Genomic DNA, 14073 nt, shown 5'->3' with positions numbered 1-14073 from the left:
GGAGTATGGCTGACTACATGGTGGGGTAAAAGCAGTCATGCACACATAAGCCCACTCACTGATACAAGTGAATGTAGGATGTGAAACCCTATACATGCAGACTTTCAAATCTATTTCATTCACCATTTCTGATTCGCAAATGTAAACAAACTGTGTCTGCGCGATATTTTCTTTGCAGTAAATATCACTGACATTGCGAACACTGGTTCAAGGACAAGGAGAATGCTGGTATGATTTCAAGTAGCAGTTAAATCTGACCAACGAGGAGCATGCTGGTATGATTTCAAGTAGCAGTTAAATCTGACCAACGAAGAGCATGCTGGTATGATTTCAAGTAGCAGTTAAATCTGACCAACGAGGAGCATGCTGGTATGATTTCAAGTAGCAGTTAAATCTGACCAACGAAGAGCATGCTGGTATGATTTCAATTAACAGTTAAATCTGACCAACGAAGAGCATGCTGGTATGATTTCAAGTAGCAGTTAAATCTGACCAACGAGGAGCATGCTGGTGTGATTTCAAGTAGGAGACAATGATAAAAGAGACGTGGTGGGGTTGTTAACGTTTTTCATTTACTATTTCCGAATCACAGATGTAAACATATTGTGTCAGTGTTATATTTTCTTTGCAGTCAGTATCATTAACATTGAGAATGCTGGTATGACTTTAAGTAGCAGCTAAATCTGACCGACAAGGAGTAATCTGGTATGATTTCAGGTAACAGACAACGACAAAAAATAGACGTTGGTAACGTTTTAACCCCCCCACCCCCCCTTCCCCAACTGGACAGACGGCCAGGAATCGAACCCCAAACCCTCTTCAGACCAAGACGCCCACCCTGAACGGCTCAACCTTAAGGGCATCAGACAACATGTCATTGTTAAACTCCACCCAGACGCAGGCAATGAAAGACAAAAGCATGTCAATTCCAGGGAGGGAGGGCTGACATCAAGCAGCGAGTGCCCACCACAGCGTCCCATAAACATCATAGTCATCTTACCCACAACCTGTCGGCTGGAGCGAGCTGATCTAGCTCTGGGCGCCATCTACACATGCATACACCGCTACACTGATTCTCTTCTGTGTCAAACGTCACGCACATGCACACGCTTCTCATGGCCTTGGTGGATCAATGTTCTCTGAATGTGTTTTCTCTTGTGTGTCAAACGTCATGCACATGCACACTGTTAGATCAATGTTGTCTGAATGTGTTTTCTCTTCTGTGTCAAACGTCATGCACATGTACACTGTTAGATCAATGTTCTCTGAATGTGTTTTCTCTTGTATGTCAAATGTCATGCACATGCACACTGTTAGATCAATGTTGTCTGAATGTGTTTTCTCTTGTGTGTCAAACGTCATGCACATGCGCACTGTTAGATCAATGTTGTCTGAATGTGTTTTCTCTTCTGTGTCAAACATCATGCACATACTCACTGTTAGATCAATGTTTTCTGAATGTGTTTTCTCTTGTGTGTCAAATGTCATGCACATGCGCACTGTTAGATCAATGTTCTCTGAATGTGTTTTCTCTTGTCTGTCAAACGTCATGCACATGTACACTGTTAGATCAATGTTCCCTGAATGTTTTCTCTTGTGTGTCAAACTTCATGCACATGCGCACTGTTAGATCAATGTTCCCTGAATGTGTTTTCTCTTGTCTGTCAAACGTCATGCACATGCACACTGTTAGATCAATGTTGTCTGAATGCGTTTTCTCATCTGTGTCAAACGTCATGCGCATGCGCACTGTTAGATCAATGTTGTCTGAATGTGTTTTCTCTTCTGTGTCAAACGTCATGCACATACACACTGTTAGATCAATGTTGTCTGAATGAGTGTCAACAGCACTGACCTGATTGGTTTTTATGTGAACTATCATCATGTTCACGCTACTGTGTGATGATGGTACAGCAAAACATTCTCATGCACCAACACTACTGATATGTATACATTGTGAAATATTGTCATGCACACAAACACAGCTCTGTCATGCACTGGTACAGCACCACAGCAGTGCACCGTCATCACGCATGCACACACTGACATGAGATGATCGTGCTAAAAAAAGCTGACATGCATGAATACACAGCTCAACTGACCGTTCTTTTTTTTTTTTTCTTTTTTTTAAAACATCGTCATGCATGCACAGAGTGACAAATCCCTGGCTGTCATGCATGCCTTCATGACTAAAATAAGTTCTTTCTAAGTTAAAACATCACATGCATTCATGGCTAATCCTTTCTTGTACAACACTTTAAAGAAATATTGCAATGCACACATATCTAGGTCAGTGATCCAGTATTCTAATCAGTGTTACTAGACAAGCATGTTTAGTGGTTCTTGTACTCGGAAGAATATCATAACAATGATGATGATGATGCTGACATATACCTCCTTGAAGATGACGTCTATAAAGATAAAACACTGACCTTACATAACGTGTGTGACACTCAGAACAGGTGAAGAACAGGCTATGTGAGCACAGCCAGAGAGAGCGAGAGCGAGAGAGAGAGAGAGAGAAAAATATACAGAACATACACAGACCCCCAGCCCAATATCACACACACACACACACACACACACACACACGTCTAAAAAAAATCTCATAACCAACACAAACCTCTCCTGCACCATCACCAGTGGCATCTTGCACGTACTCCTCACGACCGCCAGATGACGTGTGCACCGCGCTCCCGACACGCTTCCGATCCTCGTAGGGCAGATAACGCACCGACCCTGCCGCCCCTCTGACCTCTCCCTCCTCCCCCCCTGCGGCCACGTCCATGTGCAGGGCTCCAGACGGCTCTCTGTGAGAGAGGGGGGGCTGGTCACTGATTTCACTGCGCGCCGACATCTGCTGTTGATAGTCGTTGCTGGCTGTGGCTTTCTTGACGCCGGCTCCGGCAAAGTCCGAGCGTGCTGACACCGCCCCCTGCTGGTGCTGAAGCTGTCGCACTTCCTGCAGCTTGTGCTGGTTGGGGAGGGGTGGGGGGCGGGAGGGGATAGGTGTGTGTAATAATATCTAACGATAATAATAATAATCATAATAATTAATATCTATATAGCGCTGAATCTTGTGCAGAGACAAACTAAAGCGCTTTCACACCAGTCATTCACACACATGCGTAACTCTAAACTTGAGAAACTGAAGAGAAAGAAGAGGCAGGGGAGGGAGGCTATCTCGGGAAGTGGTAGAGTTAGTGTCCATGGTTAGATAATGTGGATGGGGGTGGGGTGGGGTTATATGTGTGTGTACGTGTGGTGTGTGTGTGTGTGTGTGTGTGTGTGTTTGTGTGTGTGTGAATTAGTGTGTGTCTGTGTGAGTGAGTGAGAGAGGGAGCTAGAGAGAGAGACAGAGACAGAGAGTGTGTGTTTGTGTGTTTGTGTTCATGTGTCGGTATGTGTGCGTGTGTGTCCCTTAAAAACACCATCCAAACATTTACACTGAAATGTGTCACCAAACTGTAAGCCCTTTGTGAAATAAAACATCATCTAATCAAAATGTTGTTCTCAAATTTCCACACATTACATTCATAAAAAAAAAACCACAAGGAAAGGATACATTCCATACAAAATAATTAAGAAACTTAGTCCTGACATTCACTACGACAACTGAGGCGCTCACCTCTATTTTGTCTTCAATTTCGTTGGTCAGGTCTTGGATTTCGTCGTTGGTTTCTTTGATCAGCTGTTTGATGTAAGTGCTGAAAAAAAAACCGCAAAAAGCAAGTACTCACTCACAATGTTTAACATTTCTTTGTTAGTGTAACATGGAAAGTGATAAGAAACTCTAGGGAGACCTGGACAGTACAAGGTCTTCAGAGAAGAAGCCCCCCTCAGTCAAGTGTTTCGGCCCTTAACTCCTTACACTTTAAGGGGGCCGGGCCACACCCAGGTCATGACTCCTGGACGCCCTTGTACTGCCGGCTTTTCTTCTTTTTTTTTTTCCTGGTCCTCAGCAGGTTCGAACCTGCACCTCCAGGGTGGTCACCACTTCAGGACAAAGTCACCTTTTCTGGCAGACGTTTTAACCACTGAACCATCGTACGCCTAGTTTGAGTAGGGAAATTTAATCCTTATAAAGTTTACTTTTTACCAGAAAAGGGGACTGAAATTTCCGTCCTGGGGCACATTTTTGCACACTGGAAAGGGAACGGAAATTTCCATCCTGGGGCATTTTTTTTTGCACGTAAGAAATGGACAGAAATTTTTCTGCACACCAGAAGGGGACAGAAATTTGTCCTTGGGCACACGTCCTGGGGCACATTTTTGCACACCACAAGGGAATAGAAATTTCTGTCATCGGGCACTTTTTTTTGCACACCAGAAAGGGACGGATTTTTTTTTTTCACACCAGAAAGGGATGGATGGATTTTTTTTTTTTTTTTTTTTTTTTTGCACACCAGAAAGGGACAGGACAGATTTTTTTTTTTTTGCACAACAAAAGGGAACAGAATTATCCATCCTGCGGCACGTTTTTTGCACATCAGAAAATGTGACAGAAATTTCTGTCCAAGGGCACTGAATGGCTTAGGTTTAAGTGTTCAAGGACAAAAACTGGACGACGACGGCAACAAGCCTCACCCTGTGCACTGAAGGGGTTAAGCATTCAAGGATAAAACTGGACGACGACAGCAACAAGCCTCACCCTGTGCACTGAAGGGGTTAAGGACAAAAACTGGACGACGACAGCAACAAGCCTCACCCTGTGCACTGAAGGGGTTAAGCCTTCAAGGACAAAAACTGGATGATGACAGCAACAAGCCTCACCCTGTGCACTGAAGGGGTTAAGGACAAAACTGGACGATGACAGCAACAAGCCTCACCCTGTGCACTGAAGGGGTTAAGGACAAAACTGGACGATGACAGCAACAAGCCTCACCCTGTAACACTGAAGGGGTTAAGCCTTCAAGGACAAAAACTGGACGACGACGGCAACAAGCCTCACCCTGTGCACTGAAGGGGTTAAGCATTCAAGGATAAAACTGGACGACGACGGCAACAAGCCTCACCCCGTGCACTGAAGGGGTTAAGCATTCAAGGATAAAACTGGACGACGACAGCAACAAGCCTCACCCTGTGCACTGAAGGGGTTAAGCCTTCAAGGACAAAAACTGGACGATGACAGCAACAAGCCTCACCCTGTGCACTGAAGGGGTTAAGCCTTCAAGGACAAAAACTGGACGACGACAAGCAACAAGCCTCACCCTGTAGCCGAGGTCAGCGAGGAATTGGGCCGGTGGTGCAGGGAGCTCTGGAGCTGGCGGATGCTGTCCATGGCGTCCGCCATGTCCTGGGACGTGTGCGCCGACTTGACCCGCGGCACACGCTGTGACGGGCCCTGGCCTTGACCTTGACCCAGCTCCAGCAGACCGCCGCGGGGGGTGGGGCCAGCGTCCATCTCCTCGTCCTCGCCTTCGTGCATCCCTGCACACACACACACACCCGGGTCCCACAGTTTCAGTTTCATGGAGTGGTTTTACCCCCGAAAATGGAGTATGGCTGCTTACATGGCAGGGTATAAATGGTCACACACGAAAAAGCCCACTCGTGTACATACCAGTGAATATGGGAGTTGAAACCCACGAACAAAGAAGGAGCGGTTTGTTTCAGTTTTACTTTCTCTTGTTCTTCTTTGTCTTTGTGGGCTGCCACTCCTACATTCACTCGAATACATGAGTGCAATTTTACATGTGACCATTTTTACCTCTGCCATGTCGGCAGTCAAACTTCATTTTCAGGGGAGGGTTCACTTTGTCAAGGATGCATCGCTGCGTTCTGACAAATCCATACATGCTACACCACATCTACTTGGCCGATGCCTGACCAGCGCGCATCAGAGTGGATTTCTTCTACATAATTTTGCTGTCAGAGGACAACCCTTTTGTTGCCATGGGTTCTTTTTCAGTGCGTCAAATGCATGCTGCACACGGAACCTTGGTTTATCATCTCATCCGAATGACTAGACGCTCGTGTAAGAAAGGACGAGACCAGAAATCAAACCCAGACCACTCAAAGACATTGCATTTGGCTCATCAGTGCCTTGACCATTGTGCAGACTGATCTATACCCATCACATCATATTTCTTCTTCTTCTTCTTCTTCTTCTGCGTTCACTCGTATGTACACGAGTGGGCTTTTACGTGTATGACCGTTTTTACCCCGCCATGTAGGCAGCCATACTCCATTTTCGGGGGTGTGCATGCTGGGTATGTTCTTGTTTCCATAACCCACCAAACGCTGACATGGATAACAGGATCTTTAACGTGCGTATCTGATCTTCTGCTTGCGTATACACACGAAGGGGGTTCAGGCACTAGCAGGTCTGCGCATATGTTGACCTGGGAGATCGTAAAAATCTCCACCCTTTACCCACCAGGCACCGTCGGATTGACAGTCCAACGCTTTAACCACTCGGCTATTGCACCCGTCTTTCCAAACCAAATATGTTCCCTTTGCAGCTTTGACACATTTTTAATATAATGTCTTCCTTAGGCTACGTTCACACTCAGCCCAGCTAGTTCCTGACAGCAACTGACCGTCACCGTGATTCAAACCCGGGACCCTCAGACTGACAGTCCAACGCTTTAACCACTCGGCTATTGCGCCCGTCACATCATATTTGCTTTTCCACACCAGACTGACAATTTTCTACGCCAAACACAAAGCCAGATTGAATCCAAAAATTGCTGCACCACTGACAAGAGAGGTGGTGGATTTCATTTCAGTGTTAGAGGATGGACAGGTTGCTCCCACAGTCGTGTAGAGCAAGTAGTGTTTCGGAACAAAACATAAAAGAAATACTGTCCAACAATTAATCATTGTTCGATTTTTGCTGAATCCCTGGTACATTGTCCAACAGGAGCGTTTTTCATGACGCGACCTACAGATATTTGATTTTTTGTTGTTGTTCATGTTGATAATTGCTGTTGCACTTATGTTTACAGAGGGTTGATCTCACTACTCTGGCTTATCCTTTCTCTGTATATCACCCTTTAATCCACCATCCCCACACCCACCTCCCATCTCACACACACACACCACACACACACACACATAGAGGACACATCCAATATCACTTAAAGTGAAAAGACGTTAAATTAAAGAAAGAAAGAAAGATGGCGGATGTCCTGGTATCAATGTTCAATATTCACCTTATCCTTTCTCTGTATGTCACCCTTTTAATCCACCATCCCCACCCTCACCCCACCTCCACCAAACGAACACACATACACACATGGCATGTCTAATATCACTAAAAGACAAAAGACGTTGAATTAAAGTAAGAAAGATGGTGGATGTCCTGGTATCAATGTTCAATATTCACCTTACCCTTTCTCTGTATGTCACCCTTTAATCCACCATCCCCACCCTCACCCCACCTCCCCCACACAAACACACATGACATGTCTAATATCACTAAAAGACAAAAGACGTTGAATTAAAGTAAGAAAGATGGTGGACGTCCTGGTGTCAATGTTCAATATTCACCACACCCCATGTGCCACAGGGCGTGAAGGGTATGAAGCGCGTCCCTCACCTTTCCTGCTCTTCCTCCCATCGTTACTGCGCTCCCAGTTGCGACGTGACGTGCCGCCGTGACCTCTGCTACTTGACCCCTGACCTGTTTGGTGCAGCAAGAGATGTCGTCGTTACTTTCTTCGACTTCCGATAACAAGTAAACACCATGCGTTTATGTGCGAGTATGTGCGCGCGCGTGCACACACACACGCACACACACATGTGCACAAACATACACACACACACACACACACACACAAACAAACACACCCACAGAAATTCACATACACATGCACAGGCACACACAGGCACATAAAAAGAAACCGTTTCCCTAAACTGAACTTGAAGTATCTAGTGCGATACTGCAAGCAATCAAACAGACAAAAAGAAAACATCCTAAAGTGAGTTACTCCAAATAACCTCTGTGTCTCTGGTTCAAGTGATCAAACAGGTCTACATATATAATCCCCCTGTCCATCTTTCACTTTCACTGAAGGCCGCATGAAATGGTAACACTGACTAGTGGAGTGATGGCCTAGAGGTAACGCGTCCGCCTAGGAAGCGAGAGAACCTGAGCGTGCTGGTTCGAATCACGGCTCAGCCGCCGATATTTTCTCCCCCTCCACTAGACCTTGAGTGGTGGTCTGGACGCTAGTCATTCGGATGAGACGATAAACCGAGGTCCCGTGTGCAGCATGCACTTAGCGCATGTAAAAGAACCCACAGCAGCAAAACGGTTGTTCCTGGCAAAATTCTGTAGAAAAATCCACTTTGATAGGAAAAACAAAATAATACTGCATGCAGGAGAAAATACAAAAAAATGGGTGGCGCTGTAGTGTAGCGACACACTCTCCCTGGGGGGAGCAGCCCGAATTTCACACAGAGAAATCTGTTGTGATAAAAAGAAATACAAATACAAATACAGGACAAATGTAAGTCTTATTCAGATCGACTGGCTTATAAGAATCCAATATCCTTGATTTTATCTGATAAGCCCAAGGTCACTTGATAATTCTAGTTCTTGGCCCAACCATGACTGTGTTCTTGTGTTTACCGGAGATATAGAGACAGTCTACTGCACCAAATTACACTAAGTGTAACAGTGTTTTCTGGAGGTATGGTTACACACATGGATACAGCGATGCCAAGTTATGGCTGCATTACACTGAGTTCACTGAATGTGTGGTTACATACATGGATACAGCGATGCCAAGTTATGGCTTCATTACACTGAGTTCACTGAATGTGTGGTTACACACAAGGAGACAGCGATGCCAAGTTATGGCTGCATTACACTGAGTTCACTGAATGTATGGTTACACACAAGGAGACAGTGATGCCAAGTTATGGCTGCATTACACATAGTTCACTGAATGTGTGGTTACACACAAGGAGACAGTGATGCCAAGTTATGGCTTCATTACACTGAGTTCACTGAATGTGTGGTTACACACAAGGAGACAGCGATGCCAAGTTATGGCTGCATTACACTGAGTTCACTGAATGTGTGGTTACACACAAGGAGACAGCGATGCCAAGTTATGGCTGCACTACACTGGAAACATGTATGAGACAGTTGGTGGCTGTGAATCATAAATGCATGATGTGATTCCTTGGAGGTATACTGGAGATAGAGGTGATGTGGCAGATTCAGTCAGGCGATGGAGATCTGATCCAGTGTTCATCACGGATCGGGATTCCAGACCACGTTTCAGCTTGATATTGTGTCCTTGGGAAATGCGCTTTGCTCCAGTTTTCCTCGTTCTACCCAGGTGCAAACGGGTAGCTGACTTTGGTCGGGGTAGATTTGGCCCAGCTTTCCAGTGCCAGGATCTCAACACAGTGGATATGAATTCATTGCCCTGACAGCTGTAAAAAGCTATCCAATCTTTAACTTCTTAATCATGCAGTTTGTTGAATTTTCTTTTCTTTTTCAAACACAGCATGCATGATAACGTCTTCTAAATCATTGTCCAATCATTGCCCCGATGGTGGTAAGAGGTAATAGGACCATTAACTCATTCGATCCTACAGAGTTCACAGCCGCAACAGGCTTCGATGTCATACTGATGCGGAAAAACATATAAAATATACTGAAACTGACCAGTAATTTCTCCAAAGTGACAAGTGTGGACACAGCTGGAAATACTGCAGAAGTTAATCCCCTTTGCTCACTGTTTATGCATGTCTAGAAACACAGAAACAGTTTTACTGAAACAATTTCTGACTCCCTTGCATTACACAGGCACAGGGTTAAATGGGTTAACCTTTTAACTCTTTCACCGCCATAGGCGACCTAAGCTGACCAGACAGTGCATCACTATAGGCGACTTTTGTTGTCATCAAGGGGTCATGTTGATAAGACCATTTCTGACTCACTTGTGTAAACAAAGTGAGTCTGTGTTTTAACCCGGTGTTCGGTTGTCTGTGTGTGTGTGTGTGTGTGTGGTAAACTTTAACACTGACATTTTCTCTGCAAATACTTTGTCAGCTGACACTAAATTAGGCATAAAAATAGGAAAAATTCAGTTCTTTCCAGTCATCTTGTTTAAAACAATATTGCACCTCTGGGATGGACACACACACACACACACACACACAAAAAAAAAAATGAAGCCTAATTATATGCAAACTGCATTTACTGTTATATTTATATTTTTTGTATTCTCTAAACTTGGCACTTTGATCTGATATTCTGACCCAACAACAAGAGCAGTCATTAGTTTCATTTTTTGTTCAAACAGGAACTTCTTTTGCTAAGCATGGAAGTTTGATTTATTTTGCAAACGTTTTGGTGCAGAGAGTAAAAAAGGGAAATTACTCTGTAATTAATGCTAGGGGACTTAATTTGCTTTAAACTGATCTTTCTCATCTTAAACATTACATTTTGAAATTATACTCAATACATAAAAAGCTTGGATTTTTTTTTTTTTTAAGTGTATCACAAGTGAGTCTTGAAGGCCTTGCCTCTCTTGTTCACATTGTAACAAAGCTCAACAGCTGCAGCCAGTTTCCCTGCCAACAGAACAATGACTAACCTTTGCCCCCTGGCCAAGTTTGAAGTGAACGAGTACACTGTGTTGTTTTGACATGGACCGAAGCCTGTAACTGAGAGCATCGTTTCTGGAAAAATTTGGCGCTGCGGAGCGTTTTTCACACAGAAACTTGGCAGTGAAAGAGTTAAATACAGGATACAGTCAGCGGCACAGACCTGACTGGTGAGGACTGTCCACTGTTCCCTGACCCAGGAGGGAGATGGGCTGGGTCAGGATGACCGATTCGCCGGGACCCTTGTAGCTGACCGCTGTGGCCGATGGAACCCGCGTTCTCAGGTGAGGCTTGCCTGCAGCACACAGCATCCAGCATCACCCTCTTCTTCACTCACACCATTTTACCGACATGTGCACAAATAAAGGAAAATATGTGATAATTTAGTTCATTAACTCACTCAGTACGACCAGTCCTCTCTTCTCCTCTACACAGACCCCTCGGATGTCCAGTGGGTGTCTGAATGACCCAACCTTTAGCTTCCGTCATCAGAATTGTGGTATTCTTTGTCAACATTCACCTCTTCAGTATAAGAGCCTTCCGCTTGCAATATTTTGATGATGGTAATTGGGCTGAAACGCTGTTAACGTCGTCTCTTTCGCCGTTCGTATGGAAAGAATTAAGCACCTTTCCATGTAAAACATACTGAACTGCACTGTACAATGTAAGAAACGGTGATTAAAACATGACTTTAAAGACTAAAATGAAAAAAGTTATGTGCATAACCCAGCACAGACACCCAACCAGACACTCAAAAACACTAAATCATGTTCATACACACACACACAACAGGTTTTGGGTCTTCATTCATTGTTAATTTAGGACACAGGTTAACCGATTTTGATGGTAATTTCCGGATTTGTGAGAAAAAATAACTAACCTGAAGACCAAAATGAAAAAAAGGCCAAAAAACCCCCCCCCAACCCACCCCCCAACCCCTCCCCCCTCCACACACACACACACACATACACATACACACACAGGTAAGTTAATTCAATGGTAATTTTCTGTTTTGTAAAAAAAAAAAAAAAAGAGTAATCTGTTTGATGAGAACATGTTTTTTCTTAAGATTTTAAATTTTTTTTTTATGTAGGATCACTGATGTGATGATAATTTTCTAATTTGTGACAAACAGTGCCCCACTCTGACAACAATGCTCACTTCATTTCTGATGATGCCTGTTGATCAATAACATGACAGATTTCCTGATTATCATGAAAGTGTGATGAACATGATGATTTTCTCTCGATTTATGACATTGACACAGGTTGACTTACACAGTCCCTTGGTACTTAAATAATGTGATGAAAATTGTAAGTCCAATAATTCCAGTCATGAACTGCAACTAACACAAATTTTGCAATGCTGTATAATCTTTATATTTCTTAACAAATATATTTTTTTAAATTATCAATTTCTGTGTGTTATGAACACACTGGTACAAAAAGAAGCAAGGCACACAATAATTTTTTTCAAAGAGTACATTTAGCATGATATATATATATATATATATATATATATATATATATATATATATATATATATATATATATCTGCACCATTTCTTGACATGATTTTGACAATGAATGACCAAGTAAAAGGAAAAATTTGTTTCATAACAGATTTGTTTTCCCAGCGGTAGTTTCGCAAACTAATATTTTCTTCTTATATAAAATCAAATTTCTCACAGAAGCCAAAAAAAAAAAAAAAAAAAAAAAAAAAGATTTAAAATAAAATAAAATATAAATAAATAAATAAAAACAAATAAACTTTTATGTGGAAAAAAAAAGCTAGATGCTGCATCGTTCTCCTGAATCAGTAACAACAACAACAACAAACAAACAAACAAAGCATACACATTTAAAAAAAACAACAACAAAAAACAAAAACAAAAAAAACCAGCAAAGAAAAACAAACAAAACCAAACCCAAAAGAAAAGCAAGGGAGACAAAGCTGCCTGTGACACCTGCACAAATTCTTTCGAATTAACTCTCTCCATACGAACAGCGAAAGAGATGACGTTAACAGCGTTTCACGCCAATTACCATCATCAAAATAATGCGAGTGGAAGGCTCTTATACTGAAGAGGTGAATGTTGACAAAGAATACCACCATTCTGACGATGGAAACCAAAGGTTGGGTCATTCAGACACCCACTGGATATCTGAAGGGTCTGTGTGGAGGAGAAGAGAGGACTGGCCGTACTGAGTGAGTTAATCAAGCAGATTAAGGAAACAAGAAAACACAAACATAATATAAACATCACCCCTAAGATTTGGTCGTTGCTTCAGTGCGGAAGCAGTACGGAGTTATTTGAAAAGCTTTTGTAAATCAATTTGCTCAATGACTTTCACATCTGCAGCTGATGCAAGGATGTTGGGATAGTGAGTGGTCCAGAAATATGTTCTCACAACAACAAAAATTTGTATTTGTATTTGTATTTCTTTTTATCACAACAGATTTCTCTGCGTGAAATTCGGGCTGCTCTCCCCAGGGAGAGCGCGTCACTACACTACAGCGCCACCCATTTTTTTGGTATTTTTTCCTGCATGCAGTTTTATTTGTTTTTCCAATAGAAGTGGATTTTTCTACAGAATTTTGCCAGGAACAACCCTTTTGTTGCCTTGGGTTCTTTTACGTGCGCTAAGTGCATGCTGCACACGGGACCTCGATTTCAGACCACCACTCAAGGTCTAGTGGAGGGAAAGAAAATATCGGCAGCTGAGCCGTGATTTGAACCAGCGCGCTCAGATTCTATCGCTTCCTAGGCGGATGCGTTACCTCTAGGCCATCACTCCACATATGACTACAGTGCATCACAGAAGTGTTATCCATCTACCACAGTAATGCCCAGAGGACAGGTGCCATGCGACACAATCAAGCCAGCAGGATCTGGTAAAACACAAAACAAGACAATCAAAAACAACTAAAACAACATAAAAAACCAGGGAGCCCCTGACACAAGCCATCAGCGGTGAAAAGGCCTGAGAACACAACACATACCATACCACAAAAGCCATCAGCAGTGAACAAGCCATAGAACTAACACATACCACAAAAGCCATCATCAGTGATCAAACCACAGAACCCAACACATACCACAAAAGCCATCATCAGTGAACAAACCATAGAACCCGACACATACCACAAAAGCCATCAGCAGTGAACAAACCATAGAACTGAACACATACCACAAAAGCCATCAGCAGTGAACAAACCATAGAACTGAACACATACCACAAAAGCCATCAGCAGTGAACAAACCATAGAACTGAACACATACCACAAAAGCCATCAGCAGTGAACAAACCATAGAACTGAACACACACCACAAAAGCCATCAGCAGTGAATAAGTCAGAGAACCCAAAACATACTACAAAAGCCATCATCAGTGATCAAACCACAGAACCCAACACATACCACAAAAGCCATCATCAATGAACAAACCATAGAACTGAACACATACCACAAAAGCCATCAGCAGTGAACAAGCCATAGAA

General features: G+C 43.2%; 1 protein-coding gene across 3 annotated transcripts in view; it reads right to left on the bottom strand.

Moving 5' to 3' along the window:
* Nucleotides 1-14073, bottom strand: part of LOC143286741 (uncharacterized) — a 148351-nt gene that overhangs the window by 12243 nt on the left and 122035 nt on the right. For all 3 annotated transcript variants that reach the window (XM_076594463.1, XM_076594464.1, XM_076594465.1), the window contains 6 exons: nucleotides 10736-10867; nucleotides 7544-7627; nucleotides 5211-5430; nucleotides 3629-3707; nucleotides 2624-2974; nucleotides 1001-1046 (listed from right to left, as the gene is read on the bottom strand). In XM_076594463.1, the coding sequence (XP_076450578.1) occupies nucleotides 1001-1046; nucleotides 2624-2974; nucleotides 3629-3707; nucleotides 5211-5430; nucleotides 7544-7627; nucleotides 10736-10867 (912 nt within the window). The remainder of the gene's footprint in view (nucleotides 1-1000; nucleotides 1047-2623; nucleotides 2975-3628; nucleotides 3708-5210; nucleotides 5431-7543; nucleotides 7628-10735; nucleotides 10868-14073) is intronic.

Source organism: Babylonia areolata, chromosome 10 (genome assembly GCF_041734735.1).
Source record: "Babylonia areolata isolate BAREFJ2019XMU chromosome 10, ASM4173473v1, whole genome shotgun sequence".
Lineage (NCBI taxonomy): Eukaryota > Metazoa > Mollusca > Gastropoda > Neogastropoda > Buccinidae > Babylonia > Babylonia areolata.
The sequence above is the reverse complement of the archived record's forward strand: the minus strand, read 5'-3'. Positions and strand labels throughout refer to the sequence as shown.